At 37.7% G+C, this 17,889-nt stretch overlaps 1 protein-coding gene across 3 annotated transcripts in view; it reads left to right on the top strand.

The window, feature by feature from the left end:
- The window catches only part of MRTFB (myocardin related transcription factor B), a 173,618-nt gene that overhangs the window by 92,724 nt on the left and 63,005 nt on the right, over positions 1-17,889 (top strand). The window contains exon 1 of one of the 3 annotated variants that reach the window (XM_069486907.1): positions 17,260-17,320. The exons of 1 other annotated variant lie outside the window; for it this stretch is intronic. Coding sequence is in view for 1 of the 2 variants with exons in the window: in XM_069486906.1 (XP_069343007.1) it covers positions 17,487-17,607 (121 nt within the window). In the remaining variant the exon portion in view is untranslated. Of the gene's footprint in view, positions 1-17,259; positions 17,321-17,486; positions 17,608-17,889 lie in introns of those variants that run through there. One more of the 3 variants, XM_069486906.1, reaches the window with a different exon arrangement.

Below are 17,889 nucleotides of genomic sequence, written 5' to 3'. Positions count from 1 at the left end.
AATAAATAGCTGATAATGTTTATGAGAAGTATTTTTATTGTCTGTCATTGTTTGTACTTCTCATTCTTGGTGTGCATTTTCTTTGGTCTTTTTGTGTTGCTTTGATACTTGGCTTATTAGCTCTTTTAAAATAATTTGATTATTTGTGATGGAAACAATTACAGATAGTTACGGCAAATTTGTGAGAAATGGAAAGACAAAAAGGTTAATACCTAGTCACATCACTCAAATAATCACTGTTAAATTTTATAATATCATCTTCATTGTTTCTCTGTGTAGGCTGTTTTGATTTTATAATGTCATTTATGTAAATTTATTTTCTGGGCTTTTTTTTTCCATTTTCCGTTACATTTTATATTATATTTTTGGGGTATTTTTCTTTTTTGCTTTATAAGCAGCAATTTAATTATTGCATACTAGCTCAAGTAAATGTGTCAGACATATTAATAGTTCAGTTAACCATATCCTTACTCTTGGGGTTTTTTTGTTCGTTTGTTTTTTTGCTGTAGATTAAAATCTTTATATATAGTACACTACCATTTTTGAACTGTCAAAATATATTTTAATTCCATTTGTTGAAATATTCTTTATTTAGTTAGCTCTTGTGAAGTCTGAAGGTATATCCTGGCTACATACATTGACTTTGGGCACAGACAGTCCTGAGTTTAAGAATCCCAGCCAGTTGCCTTACTACTATTTTGGTTTCTTCATCGGTAAATTGAGATGAAGTTTGCATAAATGTACCTACCTACTAGGGCTGCTGTTGACATGATTAAATAACTGAAACATATAAAGTTCTTAGCACACTGTCTTGTGCAGTTAGTGCTCAATACATATTTGTGATGACTATTATCATTGAATTGGTTTTATTTTACAGAAATAAAGGAGTTAAACAAAATTTAGTCTATTATGCCTGAAATGCTATCTTCCCTATCTAAGTGGTTTATCAAAATGTTTTTACGTGGTGAACAAGAGAATTTCCATTAGTAGGATGGCAAAAGCCCTCTTACTGTAAATTATCTTTGTAATTAGAAATTCTGAAATGCTTGTTGCTCACATATTATAGACTTTTCATTAAAATGTTTTCTCTGGCATTATTAGACAACTTTACTAAAATGTGGCTGTGTGGTAGGTAGTATGTTATGTCATCTGGTGTCCCTCAGACATTGAAACTAAGTAGAATCTTTATGTAGAAAGTTTTTTTTAATCTTAATTCTTTCCAAATGGCTTTATTCTTAATTTTATAAAAAGAATGTCAAGCATAACATATATGCCAATACTGTAGAGAATGACTATCATATGTAATATTTCAGAGTCATTTCCTAGAACAATATCAGAATCACATGAGGTAAGGAAACGTGTATTTTGTAGAGACTTGGTATGTAATGATTTGCTGATGGATCTGATGAAATAAATTACTCATTTCTTCTCAATTTTAAATTCATAGAAATGCTTTAAAATTAAGTCCTTTCTTAATGACAGTCTTGCTGCTTTTTATAGTAGAGGGGTATACATTTGCTTATCTGGAATTACAATACCTTGAAATCTGTTTAAATAAATTACAGGCAGTTACTTTGAAGGGATAGTCTGGATTACCAGTTCAAGAAATTTTAATATAAAAAATGACTTATTAGGATTTGGCCTTTTTTCATCATAGATATGCTCGTTGTAGACCATTTATAAATTCAGAAAGATAAAAGACAAAGAATTTAAATAAACTACAAGCCCTACCACTCAGAGATAACCACTAACGCTTTGGAGTATTCTGTCCTAATGTTTTCTTTTAATTCATATAATTTAAAAAAACAAATCAGGGACCATACTGAACGTATGTTTTTATGGCCTTCTTTTCATCCCCTCACCCTTATAGTGAATATTCTTCCATGTTATTAAATAACCTTCTAAAAATAATACTTCTTTGGCTCATTGTAAGCACCCAATAATTATTTTTCGATTTTGAAGCCATTATTTCAGTGGCTGTACAATGTATCATTATATATGTGCCATAATTTAATCACTCCCTTATTAACAGCTCTTGTCCTGGGTTTTACTTCTGTAGTTAATGCTGGGATAAATAGTGTTGTGAATAAATCATATTTTTTCATTCCAGAATATTTCTTTACAATAAAGTCATAGATATTGAATTACAGCATCAAAGAGTTTAGACTTCTTTCTGGATTCTTGAATATATTTCCATTTGCTTTCTAGAAATACATCAATTTATGCTTTCATTGGCAATGTTAAAGTATTTCGCAGTATTCTTACCTACTTGAAAAATGTTTATTAAAATTTTTAAAAGTTGAGTTATATTTTGCATGCACTGAAATGCATAGATCTTAATTGTACAATCTGATGAGTTTTTAAAAACTTTTGAAATAATTTCTGACTTACAGGAAGGTTGCAAAAATAGTACAAGGAATTCCTGTATATCCTTCATCCACATTCCCTGCATGTTAGTCTTTTTTTTTTTTTTTTTTTTTTTTTTGAGACAGAGTCTCACTCTGTTGCCCAGGCTAGAGTGAGTGCCGTGGCGTCAGCCTAGCTCACAGCAACCTCAAACTCCTGGGCTTAAGCGATCCTCCTGCCTCAGCCTCCCGAGTAGCTGGGACTACAGGCATGCGCCACCATGCCCGGCTAATTTTTTCTATATATTTTAGCTGTCCATATAATTTCTTTCTATTTTTAGTAGAGATGGGGTCTCGCTCTTGCTCAGGCTGGTCTCGAACTCCTGAGCTCAAACGATCCGCCCACCTCGGCCTCCCAGAGTGCTAGGATTACAGGCGTGAGCCACCGCGCCCGGCCCCCTGCATGTTAGTCTTAACCACACTTGCTTTATCATGCTCTTTCCATATCTATCATAATGCTTTTCCCCAAACTGTTTGAGAGTAAGTTGCAGATGTGATGCCTTTTTGCTCCTAAATACTTCAGTGTGTGTTGGGTAAAAATAAGGATATTCTCTTATGTAACCGCAGTACAATTATTAAAATCAGGAATTAACATTGCAGACTTCATTCAGATTTTGCCAATTGTCCCAGTAATATCCTTTATAGGAAAAGAAATAAAATGTTTTCCCCGTTTCACGATCCAGTCCAGGATCACATATTGCATTTAGTTGTCAGGTCTGTGAGTCTCCTTTAGGGTGAACAGTTCTTCAGTCTCTTCTTTTTTTCTTTTTTCTTTTTCTTTTGTCTGTTTTGTTCTTTTTTTTTTTTCTTTTATGACATTTTTAAAGTGTATAAGCCAATATTTTGTAGAATGACCCTCTATTTGAGCTTATCTCTTGCTTCCTCATGATTAGGTCAGGTTTTGCACTTTCAGTGGAATGGCACAGCTGTGACCTTGTGTCTTCGCAGGGCAGCACATCCGGAAGCTACTGGACCTATTACTGGTGATGTTAACTTTGAGCACTTGGTTCAGGTGGTGTCTTCCAAGTTTATCTACTGTACAGTTACTATTTTTCTTTTTTTAATTTTGTAATAACTATGTTGTGAGGAGATATTTTGATGCTGTGTAAATATCTTCATCCAACTCTCTTCTATACTAAATATTAATAGCTTTAGTATCCACTGATGATTCTCACCTAAAACAATTATTATGTTGGTAATTGCTAAGTGTTGATTTTTCAATTCCATCATTCCTTACATTGGTTAGATGACATACTGCCTTAAAGATAAGCTCTCCTTTCTCCCTGCTTTATTTATTAACTTATCTCAGTATAGAATCATGGATTCTGTCACTGTTATTTATTTTGATGCTCAGATTTGGCAAGTGGCAGCTCCTTCAAGCTGGCTTATATATCCTTTTGTTAGATCTCTATATCGTTTTTTGAGCACTTATTTACCTTCTGTCACAAGATGTTCTTTTCCTGCTCCAGCCCTGGAATCGGCCACTTATCCGAGAAAGTCTGGTTCCTTTTCATGGAGTATTTATAAACCAAAATCTGGGAGTTGGGTGTGTTCATTGCTACTATATGTTTATTGCTTCTAGAGCCTCTCAGTAGACAGAAATAGAAAGTGCATGTACACACACGCGCGTGTGCGTATGTATTTCTATCTGTCTGGATCTGTCTCTATTGCTGCATATATTGAAAAACAGGCATCCTTACTGATACCTGCAGTTTCATTCCCTCAGCACTTGGTTCATTGTAGCCTTCCCTCTTTCCATATTTATAATTCCCCTCTCTGACAGTGAGAACTTGACTCCCATTAATCATAATATATATATTTTCTTAACGTGTTAAATTCTAGAATACACATAAAGTAGTTTCAGAATTGCTAACCCGTACCACTGAGAAAATAAGTCTGCTACATTTTAAACAGGTGAACTGTATGGTTTGTAAATTATATCTCAATAAAGATGTTTAAAATACAATCTGCTAACTAGAGTTCAATATTTGTGCACATTCTTTTCTTCTTTAGCCCAAAGGAAGGTATATAGTCAAAATCTTGTATTCAAAAGTCATTAAGGTTAGTTCTATCTTTTCTTCAATGTGTCCATGGTATTTGACATACAGTTGAGTTTATTTTGTTTATGTTCAAGTTTGGCTTGTCCTCCATCCTTGTAAATTTCATTCATTTATTTTTGAATATCTGAAATATAAACAAGTTTCAGAAAGTGAGAACTATACAAAAAAGATGTCCTCAGAGAAGTGTCACTCCCCACTGCTCTCTCCTGTCCCATGCTCATCCTTCCATCCGTTCTACCACTTCCCCACCCAATGAAGGTAATCAGTCTCATTGGTTTCTAGTGTGTCCTCACTGTATCTTTCCCAAACAAGCGTCTTTATTAACTTAGTTCCCCTTCTTTTTTACACAAGATGTAACATTTTAACACTATTTTGCAGTTTGCTTTTTCCACTTGCCATATTGTGAAAACCACCTCACATCAGTTCACAGAGATCTTCCTTACTCCTTTTCACAGCTGTGTAGTATTCCATTGTGTGGGCATACCGTCATTTATTCAGCCAGTCTCCCAAGTGTGAACATTTAAGTTATTTCCAATATGTTGCTTGTTACAAACTGCTGCAGTAAATAACTTTTGACGTATATCTTTTTACAATGTCAGAGATGTATCTTTCAGGTGAATTCCTACAGATAGGGTTGCTGGGTCAAGAAGTAAATCCTTGTGAAGTTTTGTTCAACGTTGCCAAATTCCTTTTCCAAAGGTTTGCATCCCAACCAGCACTGTGTACTAATGTCTCTTTTCCCCCACAGCTTCACCAACAGAATGTGTTGTCAGACATTTTTACCATCTGGTATTTTGGTGTAATTTTGATTCAGTTTCTCTAATTATGAGTAAGGTTGAAAATCTTTTCAATATGTTTACGGGCCATTTCAGAATCTTTGGTTGGTGGGGTGGTGGCAGTGAATTATCTGTTCATTTCTCTGTCAGGTTTTTGAACTTTTCCATTTCTAAAGAGTTATTTACATTTTGGGTATATTACCCTTTCCTCTTCACTATATTTTTGGGTTTTTCTTTTACTGTGGCCAAAATTTATCAGCCTTTTATTGCATTTTGATTTTGGACTCATATGGCTTTTTTTTTTTTTTTTTTTTTCCTTTTCTTTTAAACATTTAGAACCCTGATCCTTTTGGAGGTTTTTGTTTTCGTTTTTTTCTGGTAAGGCTCTTCCCTCCACCCGCAACCCATGGCTTTTCTTTTTCTATGTTTTTCTGGTTCACCTTAGGCATTTTTATTTTTTTCCTTATGAACTTGATTTTAGTCAGATTTGGGACATTTTCAGACATTATTTTTTGCAGATATGTTTTCTGCTCCATTCTCTCTCTGCCATCTTTCTGGGACTACAATTACATGTAAAATAGACTTTTTGATATCATCCCATGAATCACTGAGGCTCCATTCTTCTTTTTGTTTTGGTTTTGGTTTTATCTTTTTTCACTCTCATACAGTTTATTTTTCATGCTTTTTTTTCACTGACATAACAGTTTATGGATTTGAATTTCTCATCACTCCTTAAATGTATGCCATAGATTCTGACATACCAAAAAAGAAAAAACTATCATTTTTTTTGAAAATTCTTTTTTTTTTTTGCTTTGTAGTTTTCCTCATTTCTATGAGTTAACAGAAGATGTAGTTTCCAGATACACAGTCCTTTTTAGTTTTTTTCTTTTATATTAATTTCTAGTTGTTTTACATTGAGATCAGAATCGTGTTTATAATATTTTTTCTTTTATGGAACTTGCTGAAGTTTTCTTTGTAACCTAATATGTTGCATTTTTGGTGGTTTTTTTTTGGGTTTTTTTTTTTTTTTTTTTTAGAATTCCTGGTATATTTGAGAAAATTTATTCTCTATCATCAGAATGTAAATTTCAATGTATATGGATAAGATCTCTTTATTGATTGTGCTATTTTGGCCTTATATATCTTTCTTATTTTTTGTCTGCTTTATCTGTCTTGTGCTGAGAGTGGCAGATTAAAGTCTATGTCACATTGTGTCTCCTGTCATTTTTGTTTTGTGACAGAGTGGTTGCTGTGTTGTTTTGTGCATGGTCATAGCTGTGTATTTTCATTATTATAGCTTTTAGCATTAGAAAGTGTTATCACATGTAATTCTTTTTACTTGAATTCTACGTGTTCTGTTTTCAGAATCAGTACTTCTTTGCCATCCTGATTTGTAACACATATCAGTCTACCAAAATAAATAGTATAGACCTGTCAGCCACAGCTCACTGAGTTACACCATCAACATGCACTTTAGAAAGCATTCTTTAGTTATTACAGATGGGATTTAATGGATGAATAAGTTTGTTGTTTGGTTTTTTTATTTTTTTAAGATCTTTTGGAGCAGTTCTGCTACTCAGTTGTTTTCATGGCTTAGACACCAGGTAAATAATCTTCTATTGCGTTAAAGTTTTGTAAATAGTAGAGACAGTTTCAGGGTTATTGTATTACATAAAGAAATGTCTCTCTTTGTTCCTACAAGTACCATTGTGGGTTTTGTAGTTAAAAAAAAAACAAATTTATTGAACTATAATTGACATATAATTAACTGCGCATATTTCAAGTTGAGGAGTTTTTTTTTTTTTAATACGGAGTCTTGCTCTGTCACCCTAACTAGAGTACAGAGGTGTCATCATAGCTCTCTGCAACCTCAAACTCCTGGGTCAAACGATCCTCCTGCCTCAGCCTTCCAGGTAGCTGGGACTACAGCACGTACCACCGTGCCGCACTAAGTTTTCTGTTTTTTTTGTAGAGATGAGGTCTCGCTCTTGCTCAGGCTGGTCTCAAGCTCCTGACCTCAAGCGGTCCTCCTGGCCTAGCCTCCCAGAGTGCTGTGATTATAGGTGTCAGCCACAGGACCCGACCCAAGTTGAGGAATTTTGACACATGTATTCACCTGTGATAACATCACCACAATCAAGATAACAAACATTTTCACCACCCTTCGAAATTTCCTCATGCCCCTTTGTAATCCATTCCTCTTTCCATCACCGTCTCCAGGCAACTACTGATCTGTTTTCTGTCACTAATAATTAATTTACATTTTCTAAAATTTATTTATAAACGGAATCATATTTGGTATGTGCTCTTTTTGTCTGGCTTCTCCAGCATAATTATTTTGAGATTCATCCATGTTGTTGTATGTAGTTTGTTTTTATTGCTGAGTAGTATTCCCTTTATGCATATACCAAAATGTATTCATTCATTCACTAATGGATAAATGGTTGTTTGCTGGTTTTGGCTATTACAAATAAAGCTACCAATAAAGTTCTATTGAAGAAACCCTGATTTCTTCAAAAGCTAAGCATATACCTGCTATATGACCAAGGCTTTATACAAAAGAAATGAATATAAATATCTACACAAAGGTGAATAGACAACTGTTCATGACAGATTTATTCATAGTAGCTCAAAACTGAAAACTACCCAAATGTCCACCAACAGAGGACTGGATAAACAAAATGTACATGCATACAGTACGTTACTCCGTAATAGAATGGAACCAACTGCTGATACATGCAATAGCAAAGGTGAATCTCAGAATCGTTATGCTGAGTGAAAGAATTCAAGCAAGAAAGACTACATGCTGTATGATTCCATTTACTGAAATTCTAAAAAAGGCAAACTAATTTATAGTGATAGGAAGCAGATCAGTGATTATCTGGAACTAGGGGTGGCAGAAGGAGGTACTTTAAAGGGGCAAGAAGAATCTTTTGGGAATGATGAAAGTGTCCCATGTCTTGCATGTGGTTGAGGTTTCACACCTCACTTGACACTCATCAATTCATACACTTTAAATGGATATACCTCATTGTCTTCAGATTATATCTCAGTAAAATTGATTTTGAAGTGTCTATAAGACACAACCAAAAAAAAAGAAAAAATATACATATAAAACAGGTAGTTTTAGTTGTTAGCTTATTATAAGGAAGATGCTTATCAACTAGCCTGAACTGCTAAATTGTAAGAATTTACTTAATTGAAGAGAAACTTGACCATGTGAAAAATTTTAAAACACTGGAATAGATCTCATAGGAATAAAAAGATGAATGAGATGGAGGTTCAGCTTGAAAGACTGCAAACCAAGATGGGGAAGGGATGTCAGGAATATGGAAATATTGACAGGTGTTGAGAGAAAACACAAGGGAGTAAACACATCCAGCTTTTCTCAGCCCAGGTTCTGTGAGAGAATTAAACTCTGCAAATGTGGTTTGAATGACTATCTTCTCAAGTCGCCCAAGGATGACATACCTAATACCATTTTAGAGATTTCAGGAAGGAATTTATTAATAAATTATTATGTACGGTAGATGCTTTTGGGTGTTAGGGCTTAATTCTCTCACAGAACCCATTGAGGAGAGATAGTAGACTGAAAACACACTGACTAGGTTAAAATCTCCCGTTCTACTTCTCGAAAGTTGTGTAGGTGGACAAGTGACTTAGGCTTGCAGTGCCTCACTATAAAATGGAGGTACTGGTAGCTAGAGCTATTGAATGGAGTTAACAGAGTTAATGTACGTAAAGCACTTAACACCATGCATAAATACAGTGCTGCAGGAAACAGTGACATGTAAACATCAACAACTAGCATCATCATCTTCATTATCATCATTACGCCGAGTTCTGAGTCCTCTGATGACAGGTATCTGGAGTGTTCGGAGTATGCAGAGGGAAAGCCTTGAGTCTTAGGGGTAGAGAAAGACATCCTGGGAAGCTTGTAAAAGAAATTGATACTAGAACTCATGCTGGAAGATTGAGTACGGTTTCCACGCGCAGACATTGGAAATAGGAAATTCCAGGCAGAAGAAAAAACTTGAGCCAAGACAACAGCTGGGAGTGTATGGGGAAATACTAAGCTGTTTGATTTAGCTGAAGGATAGGGAACATGTAGGGAGTTAATGCTGTTCAGGAAGGGGGAGACAAAGCATCGGTGGCTTTGAATGCCAAGCTAAGAAATGCAAGCTGAATTAAGTAGATAGAGGAGAGGCACAGAGTTTTGGTAAGTTGAGTGACATTTGTTTATTTGGAGGCAGTATTAATTGAGCATCATGGTGTTTGTTTGAGGGATTGAGACTGTAAAGACAAGATAGCATGACATGGGTTTTAAGTGCATTGTTCGGAGCTGGAGCAACCTGAGGTCTAGGCTAGCCCATTACATGCCATTGTGTTTTCTGTTTTTTAATCTTCTGTTTTTCCACAAAAGTAAAGCAAAGCCTGTGTTATAATATTCGATGATTTCGTCTTGAGTATGCCATATAATCTTAAAATCAAGGGTATCTTATCTCCAGAAAGAAAACTCATTTAGAAAGCGAGAAGTACATGATCCGGAGGTAGGGTGTGTGTATGTGTGCCGAGAGTTGATAGTGGATGCCAGTGCAAGGTTGAGATTATAAGGGAGAGAGTATAGAAATGGGGAGTCAGAATTTTAGGAGATTAGAAAAAAGAGGAGTGTAACGGGAAAGGCAGATATCTTGGTAGGTATGAAAGATCCTAGTGGAGAGGTATACTTTATCGATCACAGTTTTGTAAGTAGGCGGAAGGGATTATAGTCCTAAACAAATTGTCTGGATTCCCTATGGCAAGAAAAAAGATTACTTCTTCCTCAAAGACAGCAGGAAGAATGGGAGGGGGAAGGAAGGTGGAATTGAGTTTATGTCTGAAGACCTCAGTATTGTTTGTGAATCTAGGGGTCCCAGTTACATCCTAAGAAAGATATGAGGGTGGTAGTGCAGGGTGATCTTGAGAAGGAAAACCCTGTGGAACAGAGGTGCAGGTGATTCAAAGTAGTCAGTAAGAGACAAAGGAAACACTTTGGAGCTTCGGTGAGGGCATGACATGACTTTATGTTGCATTTGGATAGTTGTTTTGGCTCTTTAATTTCTCAAGCTATGCATTTTGGTTCTCTCTGCCTTTGTCGTGACTCCCAAAATGGTAAAATTGGACACCCAGTCAGATTATGTAAACAAAGGCAAATGTTTAATTCCTACCTCAAGATAATGTTATGGAAGCTAAGCAGTAGAGTAAATGGATCTCCTCTCCCCATTTGAGTTGTACAGTGAAGTAGTGTTTCACAAACTTAAGTAATATGCAAACCTTTTGAAAACAATTAGATGACTCGGTTTTTATTAGTATAATGTTGCTGGATCACGTGCAATCATAAATGAAGTATAAACTCCTTGGTGCTTAGTAGCACTTAACACAGCTACAAAACCAAAACACTTTACATATTAATTACAGACATCCACGATGCTAATGAAATTCAAATCAGTATTAACTTACTGTGACATGAAACATTTTTATATAAATGTGATTGCTGCTTGACACCTGACAAAGGTACTCACTGCCTAGCACAGGCTTGGCATCTGTACTGCCATATGCCATGATGACTCATTCCTCCCGTCTCTTTTCTCTATGCAAACTACTGCAAGTGGGTATCATTTTGCCTTCTCTAGGCTTGAATATGTCATCATCACAATGTTTGACTTTCGGCCAGGCGTGGTGGCTCACGCCTGTAATCCTAGCACTCTGAGAGGCCAAGGCGGGAGGATTGCTTGAGGTCAGGAGTTCAAGACCAGCCTGAGCAAGAGGGAGACCCCATCTCTACTAAAAATAGAAAAACTAGCCAGGCATGGTGGCACATGCCTTGCTACCTGGGAGGCTGAGGGCAGGAGGATCACTTGAGCCCAGGAGTTGGAGGCTGCTGTGAGCTATGATGATGCCACTGCACTCTACCCGGGGTGACAGTGAGACTGTCCCCCGCCGAAGAAAGTTTGACTTTTCTTTATTTTTCATTTCTATGTATGGCAACACTTGATTATAAAATGTTTGCATTTTCTTAAAGAATTCGTGAACACTCAAGAACACAGCTTTGGACTCCTGAGATTTATGTCCTAGTGTTTGTTCTACCCAATTCCCAGACCTTATGGTTGATTGCCTGACCACAATTAGTCATTTAGGAACAGAGGATAGACAAGGTGCAATGGCAGAATATCAAGACTTTGAAAGAATTTAGAGTGGTTGAAATAGTTTATCCTAGATCTAAAGATAACTAAGGAAGAGAAATGCAACTAGGGTGTTAACAGTCCCCTGTGAGGTAACTTGAGAAATAGTGTTTAGAAACTTCTATGGCAATATGACCCTGGTAAAACACTCAAGTGCACGATTTGTGGACTCCTCTTGTTGGACAGAGTACAGATCAGTCTGGATGTTGCCAAACTGTTATGACGTGACCTTACCAGTCATGCACAGGGGGACCACATATTGGTCCACAGCAGACTGGAAATTTTAAAATATTCCTCCTAACCACAGGTGGTTACAGAAACACTGGTATAAAGAGCATTCTAATAAGAGTAAAACAATGGAAAGAGGAGAAAGGTAGTAGTCAGAAATGGTAAAAAAGTCTAGACCATAACAAAGACTGTGTCCCGCACACCTAACAGGGTCCCCAGTGTGTAGAATGCTCTTGGTACGTACTCGCTGACCTTCAGTGAGTTGTTTTGAATGGCATCGTAGATGTATTTGTATCAATGAGGTGACTAAACAGCATTAAAGTCTTTCAAATATCAATTTCTTAGTCCCAGTGAGTCTCATACTTCTTAAACCAGTTTTTCTATTCATTATTCCAATTAAGTGAAAAAGTATCAGCAGGGCTTTCTGCATGTTTAACAAATTTAAATTTTAAGCTAATGAAATCGTAAGTAGTAGGAACACACCAGAAGATATTAAGTACCAAACCAAAAAAAATGATTAACTTTATCTGCACCTGGGCTGCAGCCTTTGGGGGCTGTAGTTGGAAAACGTAAAAGGTGTGTATGGTGTTACAGCTAGTGTGCAGGTCTGCGTTTATGTATGTGCGTGTATGTCTTGCCAGAGACACCCTAAACCTAGCCAACACATAGCCATGGAGGATAACAGACAAGAGGTATCACTCTTTAATTGTCCTTTTTTATAAAAAACATATTTTAAATTAACTGTTAGGATTTACCATAACCATTTAGTAGTGACATAAATATATGGTATTTTATGGTGGTGTTTATAATGTTACAAAGGAGAAAAATAAGGATCAAATATGTATCTTACTAAAAATATGGTAGCCTTAGAGAAATACTTTCGGTGAAACCTAGACTGAGATTTTTTTTTTTCCTCCTAAATGCATCCAATGTAATTGTCTGTGTGGATTTTATAGTACTGTGGCTCAGCCTGTGTGACGCTTATTCACGTCAGTGACTAGCTGCTGAGGATCTGGTACCGAGAACTGAGATGTGGAAGATGAAAAAAAGGTTGTCATCTCTCAATCTCCATGTCAAGAATGCCACCAGAGAAATGTGCCTCAGTATTTAGCAGTCTCTTTGCATTTGTTAGTCATTGCTTTATTCATTACTTTTGAATGCTTTTACACTGATGGAACATTACCCAGTTGATAATATTCTCAGGTTTTTTTTGAAGTGCAGCATCATCCCAGCAGTAACCTTTTTATCAGCAGTTTTGTAAGCATTTATTCACTCTGCCAAGTTTTTCTGTAAGTCTCTCGAGCTGCGTTTGTTTGTGTTCTAATTCCCTAAAGGCTTTCTTGGATTGTTCCAAGTCTCTAAGCCATACAGTTTTTCTCACACTTACTAAGTATCTGGGCTTGGGGTGGTGGGAAAACTGATTTGATTTATGGTAGTCTGTTTCATACTAAAACAACTCTTTTGAGTTTGCGTACACACAAACACTGTGGAAGCAGATTTATAGCAGAAGTGACTTTAATCACATATCATTTGAAGTTAAATGCCACTCATGACAGTAGAGCCAAGTGACAGTGAAGACGATGTAGCACATGCAGTAAGGAACAAGGACAAACCTACTGGAAAGCAATTCATGTGACAACTGAGGGCTTCTCTCACTGAGAGGTAATGCAAGTTCCCTCTCTCCCTCCCTGAGTTAATCCGAAAGACACTGTGTGGGGCTGAGCCAAGCAACTGGCCTGTGGGAGAGGGAGCAGTGGGCCAGTGTAGGGTGAGGAGGCATCTGCACAGGGTTTGGCTACAGCAGTGGCAGTGGTGGGCTGTACAGGGTGTCTCTGTCCATGGGCGGAGGGGCAGACACCATGGGAGACAAGGTTCTCCCTGTAGGAGAAGGAGACTGCAAATGTAGAAAAGAGAAAATGAGAATGAACCTGTGGCACTGGAGTGTATTTGGAGGAATTGGGGCAAACTCAGGGTTCTTAATATATGTAAATAAATGCAGATGCGTATTTACATCCCTTAATATGGAGAGATGTAAATCTGTGTATGGTGTGTGTGAACTCACACCTTCCCCAGCTCTGTCTACAGAGGTCTGGAAACAGAGACACCCTGTAGCAGTGAGCACAAGATAAGCCTGAGACATTTTGTGCCGGCAAGTAAGACGGCGCTCAAAGAACAATAGCGTCATGACAATAAGAAACTGTGAAAGTCCCTACTAGCCAAATGTGGGATAATTTGGGCATCAGAATGACTAGTGATAGTAACAAGTTATAACCCATGCGCCCATGCTCATATAAAAAGGTAAAATAAACCGTGTAAAGAGACTTCTTTTTCTTACAATAGGATGTGCCACTAGTAAATGTGGAAGGAATGTGGGAATTTTCAAAATCACCATTTGGCAACCATCACAGTGATAAATAATTCGGCTGAGTACATCAATGGTTTGTTCTCAAAGTACCTCTCCACAAAATAATTAGTGCTATAAAATAACTAGCTTGTAATCTTTAAAATTCAAGGAAAGAAAAGTGAAGAAAGACTGAGGGATTGTTTGAGATGGAAGAAAACCAGAGACTTGGTAACTCAATGCGCTATGTGATCCTGGCTTGGATCCTTTCACTGTAAAGGATATTGTTGGGACAATTGGTGGAACTTAAATGGAGTCTGTGGTTAGACGGTAGTGACGCGTCAATGTTAATTTCTGGATGTTGATGTTCATACTGTGGTTCTGTAGGAGAATAGCCTGGTTTGTAGAAATTCGTGTACTTAGGGTAAAGAGGTATCACATTGACCTTATTCACAGGTGATTTGGGGGGAAATGCTCTGTGAATTTGAAATTATTTCAAAAATTTTTAATAGCAAAATAAGTGTTCTTTCAGGTACATTCGCCACTAGAGAAATTATTTTCTTTCAAAACTGCAAAGACAAGACTTTAATATAAATCTACAGCAGGACAATGTGTTTCCTTATTGGGATTTTTTGATACTTATCAGATATAAAAATAACAAGCAGACAGAGGCTCCTTAAAAAAGAACTTTTTAAAAACACATTCTACAGACACAGAATACACACACACGCAGCCAGTAAAGAATTTCAAAGTGGCTGGTGTAGTTGTATATCTACTCAGGTTCCTACACCTGTGGCCTAAAAACAGTTGGGCATTTTTCAGGATTTAAAAGCAATATCCTAAAAAAGACAATGTTGGGGTTTATGTTTTTATTGTTGTTGTCCCTTCCCTCCCCTTAGTTTCCTGATGTGAAATGATTGTTGTTCATTTTGCAAAGTAATTAAGAATGGAGCCACACTGCCTGCTTTGAAATCCTGGCTATCCCTTGGAAGATATTCCGCCTCTGAGAAACTATTTGATGTTTCTCAGCCTCAGTTTTCCCATCTGTAAATCAGGATAACAAGTCTATCAACAGAGTGAATGAGATAATGTATAGAAAGCATTTAGACTGTGGCACATAGTAAGCACCAAGTAAAGTTGGCTACTATTGTTATTATTTCATGAAAAGTTAAAATGCTTTCATAAAATCATTTTAGTGTGATTATGCTGGCTCTCTTTTCTCTCATCAGGAGTAGAATTACTAGGAGGCTATAAAAGTTATGGCTTCTGCTGTTAAACCTGTCCAAGATCAAACTGGAGCCTGCCTGGAGGTGGAGCATATTCTAGAAGACAACAGGCAGTGCAAGGCCATGGACAGACTTGGGCTTTGGTCTGCCCAGACCTGCCACTTACAAGCTTTGTGACTTTGGTCTTGATTTGTAAAATGTCTATGAGGAACAAATAATCATAGTGATCCCAAGGATTGTTGGAGGTTAAATGAGATAAACTTGACAAAATATCTAATTAAGTGAGTAGCCTAAAGAATGTCCTCAAAAAAATGATGGTTATTTTTATTATTCTTTTAACAGCACAGGAGTAGTTTATTTAAAAGAATACAGGCCTTTGGATCAGAGATAGTAGCAGAATGTTTGAGGGAATTTTTGAGAAGTGTGATAAGCTCGTTCCTGCAGAGGTTTGGACTACCAAGGGTGGGCTTAAATTCCTTCAGAAGGAATCTCAGTTGACAAGAAACATGTCTTGCGAGATGCTGGACAAGGATAGACAGCTGTCTTTCTGGAATAGTGCAGGCTTAGTGGGTACCAGCCTTGGAACCACGGACAAAGGACAGAGTGCTGCATCTAGCCCCATCTGTGTTTAAGTTACGAAAAGAATATTGATTTTTTTTGGCAGTAAAAATGTAAGCCTTTCTTCATCCCGTAGGAGAGTCACATCAGGTGCATAATTAAAATGTATCTGTATATTTTCTTTGAAAGAAAAAAATGTGCTTCCTTTAGAGAACATTTATTTAGTTGTTCATCTAAAATTAGTGGCTCCTAATCATTGTCTAGGACTTCATTAGAACTCTAAGTATTATCCAAAGAAGTTCTCCTGATGCACTTTCTTCTGGTTTTATTCATTCACTCAATCATGTAACAAGTATTTATTGAGAACTCCTCATATTCCAGGCACTCTGCTAGATGTTGACTGTAAAAAAGTGAACAAAATGGATCCCTCATGGAACAGGACTCACTGTCTACTGCTCTTACAGCCTCTAGTGAGTTTTATGGGAGCTCGTTGCAAAGGCACATACTTTGAACCATTAAACAATTAGATTATTTTGTCTACAAATATATATTTGGTGTACACAGAAACAGGCTTGTCTCCACATTTGCCTGGAATTCCCATACCTAGAGACTTCCTTCCAGCAGTGTCCCTCACATGTTGTAAACAGCAGCCTATTTGGGCTTTGGTGACTTTGCAGCCTGTGGCTTGCAGGAGAGTTGCCTGTCCTTGATAGCTCGTGTGAAATTAAAGTTGGGCTGGTCGCTGGTTGAATCTGTCATGAAATAGAAGCTCTCAGTGTCGCTGCTTTTAATACAGGGGAGGAGATTTTTCCTTAAAAAAAAAAAAAAACCATGGCGATGTTAAGTCTCTCAGCCGACTAGTGGTACAAAGGAAAACTGCTGCTCGGGTCTGAACTGCCGGAGGAAGAAAGCTGCAATTTCAGTACATTTCCCTATTACAAAGAACACTGGCTTTGCCAGGAAGAGCCGTATGCAGCAAAAAGCACACCACAGAGGAACTTTGGTAGTGAGCGAACTCTGTTTTCACCAGATCTGCTAGTAGCATGTTTATTTAGTGTGGTGCCTCTGGTGAGATAAGAGCTGCTTCCTTCAGATGCCCTAGACTGCCGTTTGTTTAGCTGGAGAACTTAATGAGTAATGAATTTGCTGGTCTGGCCGATATAAAGTATCTCCACAGCCCGTGGCTGTGTTTATAGAGAGCCGAAGAGAGACCACAGGCAGCAGCAGTCTGTCGTCTTAGGTATCAGCAAAGTCTTCTCTTTTAACAACTCGAGGATTTATTTTTAACTGCTTGACTCAGTGTTTGTCAGATGATTCGGACCATCAAACTGCAGATGGAAGTATCCAGCGCGGGGGAAGCTGGAATGGCAAGGGGAAGGGGGCTGGCTGGGAAAAGGGGTGGGATTTTAGAATCGTGCCTGTGTGGCTCTGCCTCCCGACGTGGGAGAGAGTTAAGGGCTTCCAGCGGCATGAGTGTATTTGCAGGTCAAGCTGGGAACTAAAGGGTAATGGCTGCCTTCAGCTGCTTAACGACATAATTGTCCAGTGATTGGGGTATTGTGGGGTGCAACCAAGGACCCAGGGACCAGTGTTCTGAGCACCGCTCTCTGCTGTTCTGCAAATTAAGCTTTTCTCCTGCTTGATGCTGCCTGTCTCCAGAAGCCTCTCACCATGATCGATAGCTCCAAGAAGCAGCAACAGGGCTTCCCAGAGATTTTAACTGCTGGGGATTTTGAACCATTAAAAGAAAAGGAATGCCTTGAGGGGAGCAACCAGAAAAGTCTCAAGGAAGGTCAGTCTGTCTGTGGACAAGGGCAAAACTGCCAAATTCATGTTCCCATCAGCCAGGCTGAGCGTGTGTGTCTGCTTACCATGCGTGTGTCTGCTCGCTATTCACTCATGTACCTTCCACGGGCTGAGTTCTTTGAAATGAAAGCTTAACGCTGTTCTCGGTAGCTGTTGCTAAAGATTCATAGCTGGTCGAACTGTAGGGATTTTGCAGTAATTAATATGGTAAGGGGACTTATGAAACCAGTCCTTGTTTTGGTAAATTTTTTTCAGGTTCATGTTGTGT

Source organism: Eulemur rufifrons, chromosome 14, assembly GCF_041146395.1.
Source record: "Eulemur rufifrons isolate Redbay chromosome 14, OSU_ERuf_1, whole genome shotgun sequence".
NCBI lineage: Eukaryota > Metazoa > Chordata > Mammalia > Primates > Lemuridae > Eulemur > Eulemur rufifrons.
The sequence above is the reverse complement of the archived record's forward strand: the minus strand, read 5'-3'. Positions and strand labels throughout refer to the sequence as shown.